General features: G+C 39.5%; 1 protein-coding gene across 1 annotated transcript; it reads left to right on the top strand.

Moving 5' to 3' along the window:
• The first annotated feature begins 9,159 nt into the window (after positions 1 to 9,159).
• LOC143363384 (uncharacterized) lies at positions 9,160 to 14,553 on the top strand. Its single transcript, XM_076803980.1, is given in 3 exon segments — positions 9,160 to 9,173; positions 13,091 to 14,477; positions 14,527 to 14,553. Coding segments are annotated over 3 exon segments (1,428 nt in total).
• The last annotated feature ends 96 nt before the right edge of the window (positions 14,554 to 14,649 follow it).

Genomic DNA, 14,649 nt, shown 5'->3' with positions numbered 1-14,649 from the left:
AACTTTATGGCACGGTCCTAGAAAACTACATACAATTGCTAACTGTACGCCTTGGGAACGGACACGATTGGGAAATTAGCTAAATTTACGGTGACAAGGCCACTCCGTACTTAATTTCTAAAAATCCCAAAAGTCACGTTCCAAGAGCGTAAAGCAATACCCATGCCATAACCAGATGTCCCAATCCAGAGTTAGGCATTATTCCGATAAAAAATTGTTTAAATAACGATTCGAATAAAAGACACTTCATCTTTATGCGTTATTCGAAGCCTTCGAATAAAAGATACAGATAGAAGATGAAAATATTATTCGAAGTTCGAATAAAAAAAATTTTCTTTATTCGTCGGATAAATTCTCGTCGAATAAAATTATTCATTCGATACTCGTCGAATAAAGATACTTTTTTTATTCGAACCTTCGAATAACGAATAAAAATTTGTTTATCTTTTTGAAAATTGTAAAATATGATCTTGTAGAATTAGTAAAAAGTAATGATGTTGAAGGCGTAAATTCGGTATCATTGCAGTTCAAAATTGGTCATTGCTATTGAGTTTAGTTATACAATTAAAAATACATGTTCTAATATGTTAATATTTTTATAAGTACGCGACATTATTTACCAACCAAATTATACTTTTTCTTTTTTAGCATTACAGTTAGATAAATTCTCGACGTTTTGCAAAAAAAAATTGTCTAGAAAGCACTGGGAACATAACAAACGGCTTAGAAATGTATGCAAATTTGACTGTTTTTTCGAAGTAACAAAAACAGTTCCCTGTAATTAAATGTTAGAATATTTTCCAAATGGCACCACATGTAATCCTTTGCTTACCACTATACGATCAAGCCATATTTTAATTTGGTTGGTAATTAATGTCGCGTACTTATAAAAATATTAACATATTAGAACATGTATTTTTAATTGTATACCTAAACCCAATAGCAATGACCAATTTTGAACTGCAATGATACCGAATTTACGATTTCAACATCATTACTTTTTACTAATTCTACAAGATCATATTCTACAATTTACACACGAGTCATCATGAATTCTCGAATATTCATACTTCGAATTTGTGCGTGTGTAGCGGTACGCGATTCGCATCGCAAGATGTTAGAGTTGACCGCCTGCAGATGTTAGGGTCTAAGGTAATAAAACCTACCCTGACGTTTGCAGGATGGCAAAATTATTTTATTTCCGAAATGACTTTACGGGTGTAGAAAATTTAACTACCCCATCACAAACTGTTAATTGCTTAAGCTTTATCAACAGAAATTATGCTGTTTGTTAATTTTCGAAACTACTGAATTTTTATAAAACCGGTGTCTCTGAAACTTCAATACGAAATACGCACTTTCTTCGAATGTTTGGAGATTTCCACTTTTTTTTAAACAAACGTTTGCATAATCCGAAAGAACTGTAAAAAAATACACATTAATAATCACAATGAAGACACAGCGAACATAACAATATAAGGGGGTCAATCGAGAAGTTTGATATAAAATCGGGCATTTTATGCTTTCGGATTTGTGTAAAAATCGATTTTTCCACCTAAAATTCGGAAAAAAATCTCACTCATGTATGCTAGTAAGTAGAATATCCATGAATTTTTTCGTAATTTTTTGTTCGGCACGGTGTGACTACAAATCAATTTGATTCGGGGGTCACTTTTGAGGATCGTAGGTGGCTTTACCGAAAAAAGAAAAAAAAATTATTTAAAAATTACAACACATTTTTCAGTATACACAGATAAACAAATCAAGAGCGAAAGACCTGTTGGGGGGGGGGGGCGATGACGCAACTGGCAACAGCTAGTTGGGGCGTTGTTTGTTTCGTTCAGTTTACTGATGGACAGGAACGCATTCGTGTCGCGTGCGAATCATTCCTGTTTCATTTGTTAAACAATTTATAGACAGCGCGAACAGATAAGTATACGGACTTGTGGTGACGCGAGTGTGTGTAGTTTTTTTTTTATTACGCTTTATGCCAGAACTGGCCTGTCAGCGGGAGTGTGTATAGTTTGCAGTTTTTGTGAAAAAGTGTGAAAACTGTTAAAAAATGGAGTTTGGTGATTCGTCTTCAACTGAGCACGCGGGAAAAACGGCGGCCAAGCGAGCATCCGCGAGTATCCGAAAAGATACAGCAGAAGAAGATTACACCTGAATAGGTAAGTGACAAACAATCCATATACTGTGTGAACTTTTCAAATAAATAAGAAACCAAACACTCATCATTTAGCGACAAACTATTTTCGAAGTCGTGTTCTGTTCTAATTTACATTTAAATGAATTATTTACTATAAACACATTATAATAAATTATAAGATAACTAATTATTTTTTAAATACATAAATGATGATTAAGGTTTGGTTTCTTAATTATCAGCTGAATTTTACGTTACTAAAAATTATAGACTTTTACATACAGTCAGTCAAAAAAGTCTCTGTACACCGTACAAGAATTTATTTAAAGTTGCATAATTTTAAAGGATATGGTAATAAATAAATAATTCTTGTGTTATTATGTTCACAAACATAACATTTATTAACAGTGCAAAAAAAGCTATATTACATTTATTTGTTGACAAATAAACAAAGTCAAAAGTAAAACTCAACGAAAACGAGGTCAAAAAAGTGTCCGTACATGTAACACTATTATTCATAATTTGTTGATTAGTGATCAGCTGGAAGATAAACGACTCTTCAAGATGTAATTTTCTGGCACTGGTTTTTAAATTTTCTTTCAAAGTGTTCAAATATTTATGTTGATCCATTATACCGTCAATAAAGACTAAATTTCCCACCCCTGCTGCACTCACACACCCCCACACCATCACGCTGCCGCCTCCGTGTTTACGATGGGAGTAAATTTTCGAGTTTCATCTGGTCATTTGGTTTTCTCCACACTTTAACATTTCCATCCGAAGTAAAAATAGTAAATTTACATTCATCACTAAATATAACATTATTCTAAAAGCTTTGATCCTTATTAACGTGTGCCTTTGCAAATACAAACGTTTTCTTTTATTAACTTCACTTACGAACGGTTTTCTCCTGGCTGTACGACCATTGTATCCAGCTTTTCTTATAACATTTCGAATAGTTTCGGGCACTACTTTTATATTATAGTCATTTTCTATCATACTGGCAAATTTTGGTGCACTCGTTTGTGGATCACAACGAATTGTTCGTAGGATTGCACGTTTACGATTAGTTTCTAATTTTTGTGGTCGACCTGTACGTTGTAAACTTTTAATAGATTTAGTTTTTGCGTATTTCTCAAGAATATATTGTACTGAAGAATTTGTCCTTTTTACTATTTGACCTATTTTTCTAATAGATAATCCATCTTCTCTTAATTTTAAAGTTAAATCTCTGGTCGCAAGTGCTACTTCCATTTCGGAGAAATTCTTTCGCGAAAACGTTATTTATTCTTGCTAACAGCCAAGCAACTAAATTGTACTTGACCATAGAGTGTTTCCTTGAGAGTTATTTGTAAACATTCCGCTGAACCGTTAACAAAGGAAATAAATTTACACGCTCACAGTCTCTGTACGGAGACTTTTTTGACTGACTGTATTTTGTGGTAGTTGTTGACCAGATCCGAACAACGATATTATAAAATTCAGATTGGGTTAGGTTAGGAATATAGAAAAATTAGCGTCACTGTTTTCTTATCTATTTCGTCCTTAATACACTGCTTTTTAAATTATATTAATATTGCTTTTCGTTTGGTTTTTATGAGCTTTTTTCCAAATCCTAGTAAAATCGTGAAATCCGGCCGGTTAACTTCGCATAGGCACCTCTTTTTCGCCCGGCACTAAATATTGCATCATACGATTTGGATTTTGTCGACAAGTTAGAACAATTAGTTAACAACATGTCGTGGAAAAGAAATTTTGAACGAAATTCTAGGTGCCCTCCTGTCGGCGCCTAACACCTGCTAACTGTCACTGTATGTACATATATGTACAACGTAATTCATCGAGCATCACAGGTGTGGGGGGGGGGATCGACGTTCTCAGCTGATCGCCGGAAAAAAAAAAAGAAAGCAAACTGTCGTACAGTGGTTCAGATTGGAAAATCGTGCGACATTTTTGTATAACTTTTAAACCGTATGTGATATTAGCGTGAAACTTGAACCAGATAATGTTGAATTGCTAACCTACGGATAGGTAACAAAAAATTCCGTAAATGCATAAGTGGGGTCCCTAATGGACTCCACATTAAAATGTGCTTAATTGAGAAAACAGAGAAATGACATCTAAGGATCTTTATTGTAGAAGTAAAAACAAGTATTTTACTCCAAACATACAATCGGAAAGTCATAACAGAAATCAAAATTTGTATTCTTTATTATGGCACACATTGCACACAAAACCTTCAACCTTTTTGTGCCTTTCGCAAACAAAATTATCACAAAACTTGCAGATAATGCGCGATTTTTTGTCTTCTTCTCGAGAACACAAGTAGCATCTTCCTCGCTTTTTTAGGCTTGTTTCTTGTTGGTGATTAGATGGTGTAGATTGCTAAGTGCATCTTTCACATATTTTGGCATATTCTGAATTTTAGCACGGCTTTCCATATTTTTCTGTGCGGGCTGCTGTCCCAGCTTTCCCGGGTGACAGAAACCGGGCACGCGTCGCTGGGACACTCTAGGCTGGAGACCCTTCGAATACCCAAAATTTATGGCGTCCACTTGCGCTATTGACACATCTGTCCGCTAAGTGGCCAAAAACGTTGAAGACGTTTTCTCACAAATAGCGTCTTATGCTGTGCAAACCATAAATCTTTCTTGGTGCTGGTGCGCTGAAGATTTCTCTTCCGGCGCCCAGCTAGCCGCTACAATACTAAATACTAGGCACATGAATGCATACGTGGGGTCCATTGAGGACCCTACTTACCTAATTCCTTGCTAACTTTGATTGCAGCAACAATTTATTTGTGTAAACACATAACGCATTTTTTATAATTTCCGCCCCATGTACTAGTAATTTATGAATCGACGCTGGCATGTAATACCATTCATAATTTTGTACATTGCCACTAAAAGATCAAATAGACTGATAGACATTTAAGAAATAGTACATAAGTATTAAATATTGATATGCGATAGTCGATTTTTTAAGGAAATGTCACACGATTTTCCAATCTGAACCACTGTGTGTCGTTACCGTAACAGCTGACGGACATCGGCGGGCTCTGCTGAGTACGTCGACCTTGCGCGGGTGAGTGTTTGCGTGCGTGCCTGTGTGAGCGGCAAAGATGTTGGATGTTCTTTCAAAATATTTTTCTTCACGTCATGTGGTCAAGTAATTGCTCTAATTTGTTGTTATCAGCCAGGGCTGCGAGCAACGCGGGACGCCGGCGAGGGGGTTATTACCCCCGGAATATGGTTTCAATTTGTTTTCAATGTTGCAATCTTTGTTAATTATTAGATTAGAATATTAGGCAATAATTAACCCTTTGCACTTGGCGCTATTTTCATTCTAAAACTAAATTTTTCTTCCGTCTTAGAATATTTTCATTTTATTCATACGAAACTGATCCGATTTCCACATATAATATTGAAATGTTTAGTAATCTATGAAATACAAATTTTGCAATAGAACAAATATTTTGTAATATTTTTTGTAATTTCTTTGAAATAATGTCACAACAATCTCCAGTGGTGCTTCAGAGTAACCACTCGAGTGCTAAGGGTTAAGTTTCTGCAATTATTTTAAACAAAGGAGGTGTTTCTCTACAGTTTCCCTCTTACAGACCTGTTTTTAAAAATGATAAGGCGAAATTAAAATTATTTCAATTGGACGCTGCATCGTAAAACAGTTATTATTCATTGCTCAATGGACATCATGAGAAAGTGGAGGATACGTTCCATTAGGGAATAATGAAGGAGACAGACGGAAATGAAGACGGAAGAAATGACTCGTTGTGAAGAGGACGTGTCGTCACAGAAGGCGAGGGTGTGATCTCTGTACCAACGCATCGAACTCCTTTCATTTGTGGAAGATACGGTCCCAGGTATTCGGGGGAGGAAGTGGTATCCTCGCGGGGATACGTCCCCAGGAGGGTACCCCCTTTCCCGACCGGTCCACAAAAAGCGATGCACCGGCTCCCACATTACTGCAGATTGATTTTTGCGGTAATTGGAGGTGCATCCTGAAAGAAGTTTCGGTGGTTGTTTGGAGGGGAAAACACCCGTGAAGACGGCAAGAAAGAAGTGCGCAAATCGTCTTCAAGAAAGAAGTAAAGTATCGAAGCCCCAAAACGAAGAGTCAAGAAGAAGACGCGAGAGCAACAGTATTCGAGAAGTACCGACCGCATGAGAAGTATTGTGACACTTGGAAGTTCGCAAGATTATGATGAACAACTGAATTGCGATGCAGCGTTCACTTGAAATAATTGTAATTTCGCCATTTTTAAAGTGTTACCATTTTTAAAAACGCATCTGTAAAGGGGGGCCGTATCCACCTAAAGCAATTTTTTTGTAATCTGTATGTAGAATGAAGCAGATAGCGAATCTTGCCGTGGAGGATACGTCAAGCCGTCTCCTGTATGAAGAGGCAGGGTCAGCAGAAAATGTGCACCTCGTCGAAGAAAACAAAACAACGGTCGAGCCATCCACGATGAAAAATGTAACGCCGTCGTCAAGTGGACAAGAAAAGGAACTATTACGGACAACCTCTTCTGACGCCGGGGGTAGTCAAGAAATTACACAAGATACCGATAACGTTGAAGAACTCGGGGAGCAAACTGCCACCGACGAAGAAATGCACTTCGTCGAGGAAAACGAAACGACGGTCGAGCCATCCACGATGGAAAGTATAACGCCGTCGTCAAGTGGACAAGAGAAAGAAATATTACGGACAACCTCTTCTGACGCCGAGCATAGTCAAGAAACGACAAAAAAAATAGTCAAACGTAAAAAAACCATCAAAGACATTCTGAAGGAAGAAGCGGAGGTGCAGGCCCACCAGCTCGTCGTGGAAAGAGAAACGACGGTCGACCCACAGGAAGAATTGTGTCTTCCGGACGGATCTCTCAGCATTGTGGATATTCCTCATATTTTTCAAGAAATGAAACGCATAAGCAAACATTCCGAAATATTAGATTGTTCGATGGAAGATTTGAACATAATACGTATGAAGAGAACGGGGTTGGAGACCACCCTGACCGTGAAATGCATGATGTGCGATTATAGAGCCGATATCCACAGTCAACCTGATGATCCTCAGGTCATGGATATCAATCGGAATGCAGTGGCAGGAACCATTCTCAACGGAGGCGGCTACGCACAAATGGAAGAATTCCTCACTGCCATTAATGTCCCCGGTATGTCAATGAAGAGATACAGCAAATGCCATGACGACATCGTGGAGAAATTAATCCGTACTGCGGAAGCGGAAATGGTAGCAGCGGCTGAAGAGGAGAAAAGACTAGCCGTTGGAAGAGGCGACGTGTTAATTCGTGGAATTCCACACATTCCCGTCGTGGCTGACGGAAGTTGGATGAAGCGGTCCTACCGCACAGGAAAGTACAATTCAATCTCTGGTGTCGGCGTGATAATAGGCTATCACACGAGGAAAGTTCTATTCATTGGAGTACGAAACAAAACGTGCTCCATTTGTTTTAACGCGGCAAAAAAGAAAGAAGAGCCGCGGCAACACGCATGCTTCAAAAACTGGGGCAGAAACCAGCCGTCCACCAGAATGGAGAGTGACGCCATCGCAGAAGGTTTCAATACCAGCGTGGAAAAACGTGGATTGATTTATTCGACATTAATTGCTGACGGCGACAGCAGTGTCTACAAGAAAATTCTCGACTGTGATCCATATAAAACATGGATGATCCGCGTGAAGAAAATTGAATGCACAAATCATTTGTTGCGCAACTTTTGCAACAAAATGAAAGATGTTGCGAAAAAGGCTCCGCCCGGTCACTACAGGCAAGCCGTAGAAAATAATATTCGGCGGATGCGCTCGGGGATAACGAAAGCTGCGGAGTATAGATTCGAAGAGAATCTGCCGATGGTACAAAAAATAAAAAATTTATGCGACGATATAATGAATATGCCCAGCCACGTGTTTGGAGAGCACAAACACTGTAGTAGAATAGGATACTTCTGCGATGGAACCAGGAAGAAGGATGAGCAGAATATTGTTCCGGAATTGTTGAACCTTGGAGTTTACCAGAACATCCAAGATATCATCCGGTCACTGTCAGCGCACGGAGAAAGCATCCTCTATCGAAGCAACAACAACGCAGTGGAGAGTTTCAATAATATTGTTGCAAAATATATTGCTGGAAAAAGATTGAATTTCGGCCAAAGAGGATCTTACGCTGCAAGATGTGCTGCTGCTGTGATCCAGTACAATACGCAAGAAGTATTATCTCGTCTACAACGGTCCATGGAAAAGAAGCCGCCTCTACTTTTAACACAGATGGAAGAACGGCACAAAAAGAAACGACAACTCGAGCAACAAGCTCAACAAAACAGCACGACGAGAAACACAAGGAAGCAGTTCGGCGCAACACAAGATTCCGATTACGGACCAAATGCCCACAAGGCAGATATGGACGAATGCATGTTCAATCTGCAAAAGGAAAAGCATATGGAAATGCTAAGCGATTGGCAGAAAGATAGAGAGACGATTGAACAAGAAACTATTGGACAGGCCAAGAACAGAAAGTGGATGGCGTACAGATCTAAACTTTTGACAGCGTCCAACTTCCGCGCCGTGTGCCAAAGAAGGAAGACAACGCTATGTTCGAAATTAGTGCGGACATTGCTATATCCACGCCTGCTAGACGTTTCTGCTGTAGCGTATGGAAAGCAGAATGAAGAAACAGCTCGCGAAGAATTGTCCAGAAAGGAAAATATTGAAATTAGACCATGTGGTCTTTTTATCGATGCATCGATTCCCTATTTGGGAGCATCGCCGGATGGTGTAATCGATGACGACGGCATTGTGGAGATAAAGTGCCCACAAACTGCGGAAAATGTTACACCAGAAGAGGCAATATCAACAATAGAAGCAGTAAGTAAAATATTTACAGACAGTACTGGCAGCGTTATGAATAAAAGCCACGCGTACTTCTACCAAGTACAAGGGCAATTACATATCACTGCCAGAAAGTACTGCCTCTTCTGTATATGGACGAGGAAAGGTATGAACTCCATTAAAGTTGACAGAGATGACGAATTTTGGCAACATAAAATGGAGCCAAAATTGACGCGCTTTTATATAGATTGTATGTTGCCCGAAATAGTTGACAGTAGATATACGAGAGGCATGTCCATTCGGGAGCCCCAATATATTATCGAAGCAATACAAAATTCACAAAGAAAAAGAAAAGTTGCAACTGTTCGACGTTGATAAGAAATAAGTAATAAGTAATAAGTAATAAGAAATTTTAAAGTTATCACAATTACAGATCAAGGATCGTATATGATTCAAAACCTGTTCAACGTCGAATTGCACACATGCAAAAAAGTGTGCAGTATCGCTGATTCCCTCAGCGAATGAAAATAATATTCAAACATTATACAGTTGCAACTATTCGACGTCGAATTGCACATACTAGTGCAGTACCACTGACTCGATCAGCTGGTAATATGAAATTATAAAGTTATTACAACTACAGCCCAAGGATCGTATGTGATCCAAAAGCTGTTCGACGTCGAACTGCACACATGCAAATAAGTGTGCAGAATCGCTGATTCCATCAGCGAATGAAGATAATATTCAAACATTATACAGTTGCAACTATTCGACGTCGAATTGCACATACTAGTGCAGTACCACTGACTCGATCAGCTGGTAATATGAAATTATAAAGTTATTACAACTACAGCCCAAGGATCGTATGTGATCCAAAAGCTGTTCGACGTTGAACTGCACACATGCAAATAAGTGTGCAGAATCGCTGATTCATTTCAGCGACATTTTTCATTTGTCAGATTACAGATTCCCGCATGGTAACAATGGCCGACAGCTCTCCGCCTCACCCAGATTCCGAGGCGACAATGGATGCAGCATCAGCTGCTAATATAAGTAGACAAGTGCAATTTTACTTTTCACACTGTCGCGTGGATTTCAACATTTTTCTCTTTTTGTATATTTGATTTCTGTTTCAGTTGCAGCCACGAATCATCTGGGCTGCTTCGTCGTCGAGACGATGAAGGAGGACCACACTGGCCGACTGCTCTCCGCCTCACCCAGATTCCGAGGCGACAATGGATGCAGCATCAGCTGCTAATATAAGTAGACAAGTGCAATTTTACTTTTCACACTGTCGCGTGGATTTCAACATTTTTCTCTTTTTGTATATTTGATTTCTGCTTCAGTTGCAGCCACGAATCATCTGGGCTGCTTCGTCGTCGAGACGATGAAGGAGGACCACACTGGCCGACTGCTCTCCGCCTCCCCCAGATTCCGAGGCGACAATGGATGCAGCATCAGCTGCTAATATAAGTAGACAAGTGCAATTTTACTTTTCACACTGTCGCGTGGATTTCAACATTTTTCTCTTTTTGTATATTTGATTTCTGTTTCAGTTGCAGCCACGAATCATCTGGGCTGCTTCGTCGTCGAGACGATGAAGGAGGACCACACTGGCCGACTGCTCTCCGCCTCACCCAGATTCCGAGGCGACAATGGATGCAGCATCAGCTGCTAATATAAGTAGACAAGTGCAATTTTACTTTTCACACTGTCGCGTGGATTTCAACATTTTTCTCTTTTTGTATATTTGATTTCTGTTTCAGTTGCAGCCACGAATCATCTGAGCTGCTTCGTCGTCGAGACGATGAAGGAGGACCACACTGGCCGACTGCTCTCCGCCTCACCCAGATTCCGAGGCGATAGTGGAAAGCAAGAGAAAGTATTCGACGAGCCACTATTGGTGAGTTACCGAAGCCACATATGTTTGTACAAAATAACAAAATATTTGTTAGATTGCTTCTTTTTAATTTACATTTTACATGTTTCAGAACATGCTGAGGCGGAGTATCAAAAGGAACTCCCACTGAAGAGGCGGCCATGGCAGCCGCATCATTAATTTTACAATTTATTAATTATTTAAAAATTGTAATTTATTTATATTATTTTTTATATATTTTATAATATATATATTTTTTTCGTCTATTTATATTTATATTGTATTATATGTTTATTCTTTTTGTTAATGTACGATTGTTTGTATTTTTCTTTTTTCGAATAAAAAAAATTATCTTTATTCGTCGGATAAATTCTCGTCGAATAAAGATACTTTCTTTATTCGAACATTCCAATGAAGAATAAAAATTTTTTTATCTTTTATTAGTTAATCGAAATTTTTATGTAGATAAATATTTTGCCCAACTCTGCCATTTTGCATTATCCCGAAATAACATACGGATTCCGAACCCTTGAGATTCTCCTAGATACACGTACACGCCGACCTAGCGGTGTGTGACTGTGTCGAGGCAACGTGTTTACGTTGTCGGCCACACGTCATCCCGGACCCTTGCTATTCTCATTGATACACGTACGCGCCGACCTAGCGGTGTGTGAGTGTGTCGAGGCAACGTGTTTACGTTGTCGGCCACACGACATCCCGAAACCTTGCTAGCTTCATCGGTACACGTACAGGCCGACTTGGCGGTGTGTGAGAGTGCCGCGACACGGCTGTTCGAACGAAGCTACGGCAGCGCCGTCGTTTACGATGTCGGCCACGCGTGCCCAGATCGCCTCTCTGACAGGCGTCATGCGACCGAATAATGGAAAATGTTGCTCGAAAACGCAAAAGTAGGACCTGCCGGTGGTCAAGCAATCTAGATTTATCCTTCGTCTACCGCTTTTGACAAATGACATGCCCCACCTTTGTATTATAGAGTCAGGAATCGCGGCCTCCCGAACCCTTGCTAGTCTCATCGGTACACGTACAGGCCGACTTGGCGGTGTGTGAGAGTGCCGCGACACGGCTGTTCGAACGAAGCTACGGCAGCGCCGTCGTTTACGATGTCGGCCACGCGTGCCCAGATCGCCTCTCTGACAGGCGTCATGCGACCGAATAATGGAAAATGTTGCTCGAAAACGCAAAAGTAGGACCTGCCGGTGGTCAAGCGATCTAGATTTATCCTTCGTCTACCGCTTTTGACCAATGACATGCCCCACCTTTGTATTATAGAGTCAGGAATCGCGGCCTCCCGAACCCTTGCTAGTCTCATCGGTACACGTACAGGCCGACTTGGCGGTGTGTGAGAGTGCCGCGACACGGCTGTTCGAACGAAGCTACGGCAGCGCCGTCGTTTACGATGTCGGCCACGCGTGCCCAGATCGCCTCTCTGACAGGCGTCATGCGACCGAATAATGGAAAATGTTGCTCGAAAACGCAAAAGTAGGACCTGCCGGTGGTCAAGCGATCTAGATTTATCCTTCGTCTACCGCTTTTGACCAATGACATGCCCCACCTTTGTATTATAGAGTCAGGAATCGCGGCCTCCCGAAACCTTGCTATTCTCATCGCGGCACGGCTGTTCGAACGAAGCTACGGCAGCGCCGTTGTTTACGATGTCGGCCACGCGTGCTCAGATAGCCTCTCTGACAGGCATCATGCGACAATGATCGGAAACAGAATACAGCGCTCGTAGCGAAAAATGCCGGAACTATATTTAATTGAAATAATAGGTGCGGGATGGTTTTCGGGGGCCACGATTCCTGTGTTTAATACGTAATTATACAATACAATAAAGGTTGCATTGACATTGTATATGTCACTGCTAGGTCGCTTGAGTCCAACGGTCTCCATAAGAACCCGGTTATTTAAGAAAATTGTCCTTATGTGCAAATTTTGCCGAATTTTGCAAATTACGCCTAGAAAACGCAAAAGTAGGACCTGCCGGTAGTCAAGCGACCTAGATTTATCTTTTATCTAACGCTTTTCACCCTTGAAAAGCCCGATCTTTGCATTATCGGGCCATAAATCGTGGCCTCCCGAACCCTTGCAACCTTGTACGATCTAGCGTTGTGTGCAGCAAACCATGGCACACGCACACGGCACACACACTGTCATTTGAGCTTCTCCTATGCGGCCGTTCGTAGCGTGACGATCGCTAGGAAGCTTCTCCTAGTTCCTGTTAGGAGCGTGGCGACTCAAGGCCACGTAGGAAAACTGGCCCTTAATAACATAAAAGAGCGGATTGAGTTAGTACTTCAAAATATTAGCTTGTTAAAGGCAGAGTACTCAAACACAGAGAAAGTAGATGAAAAGTTTTTATTCATAGCAAAATTTATTGCACAAAATATTCATATATTAAAACGGCAGTTGAAATCAACCTACGATAGACTGCCTTGGGAAGAAATGGAATTTTGTTTGATCAGTGTTGTTTCTTCTCACATAAAACGACAGGAAATTAATCTATTCTATAATGCCACATTGAATAAAAGTAAAATACTAAACCACTTAGAAAATTTTGCAAAGGAACTTAAAGAAGAAAAAGATACTATAGAAGGTGTGGACATTGGTAAATTTGCTGATCTACCAAAGTTAAAGCGTGAGAGTGTTGTTGCAGAGGTGGTTAGCAATTATCCTCAATTTGGAGAGTTGTATAGCGATTAACAACAAATGAGGGATATTCATTCTTTAGAGAAAATAAGTGATTATATACAGTTGGCGTTATCAGCTGATCCTAAACAAAGGGAAGGACAGTTAATTATTACAAGGGTTTTACAAGTTATTGGTGAATATTTAAAAAACACTCTAGAATCTCCTAAGTTATCTAGCACTACAAGCGAGCTTCTTCTACTATCATTACGAAGCAACACAAGAGAAGTCATTATAGATTTACGTAATTCACTATCACATGCTTACTCGCTCTCTAAGAGAACAGAGATTGAGGAAAATACAGATGTTAGCTTTTTTATTGGTGTTCAAAATGATACTAAAAGAATCGATAATGTAATTTCTGACATTCTTTACAACAACAAGATTAAAATGATCAGAGTATTGCTAAAAAAAATTACCAGTAGTGAAAGCTTAGATGAGATAAAAGAAGTTGTTGGAATATTTAGTAACGTTGAATTAAATGAAACGATTACAGAGAGTTTTAAACTGATGGAACATGATAAGCTTGAAAAACTCATTAAAGAATTAAGCAATAATATAACTGACAAGACATATTATGAAAAGGAGCTGTTTAATAAAATTGATGACATAATCAATTTTGCAAAAACTAAATCAAAAAATATCGGAACTGATTATGTTACGGGGTTTATATCATTAAAGATCTTAGGTGTTGGTTTGAACGACAATAATATTGACCATAATGTTATTAGAGGAATGAAATTCTTTGCTAATAAAACACTAGAGAATATTCGTTCCCAAATAGAGTCTCACAATCTTAAAGAAATTGCCAAACTATATATATATTTATCAATGAAAATTTTTCATAGTGCTAGGTCAAGAATACAGGATGACAACCTTGGTAAAGTAAATAGATTGACTTGTGAGATTTTTTACATTGCTGAACTTGGAACAGGTGACCTTAAATGGATTGAAGAATTAAGAGACAAGTTAAATGAGAAAGGTTCGTTTATTCCTATATATAAACAAAGGAAAGCTTATAATATAACAGAAGAAAAATATAATAACCAGCTTGAAC

This window comes from Halictus rubicundus, unplaced genomic scaffold (genome assembly GCF_050948215.1).
Source record: "Halictus rubicundus isolate RS-2024b unplaced genomic scaffold, iyHalRubi1_principal scaffold0045, whole genome shotgun sequence".
In the NCBI taxonomy this organism is placed as follows: domain Eukaryota; kingdom Metazoa; phylum Arthropoda; class Insecta; order Hymenoptera; family Halictidae; genus Halictus; species Halictus rubicundus.
The sequence above is the reverse complement of the archived record's forward strand: the minus strand, read 5'-3'. Positions and strand labels throughout refer to the sequence as shown.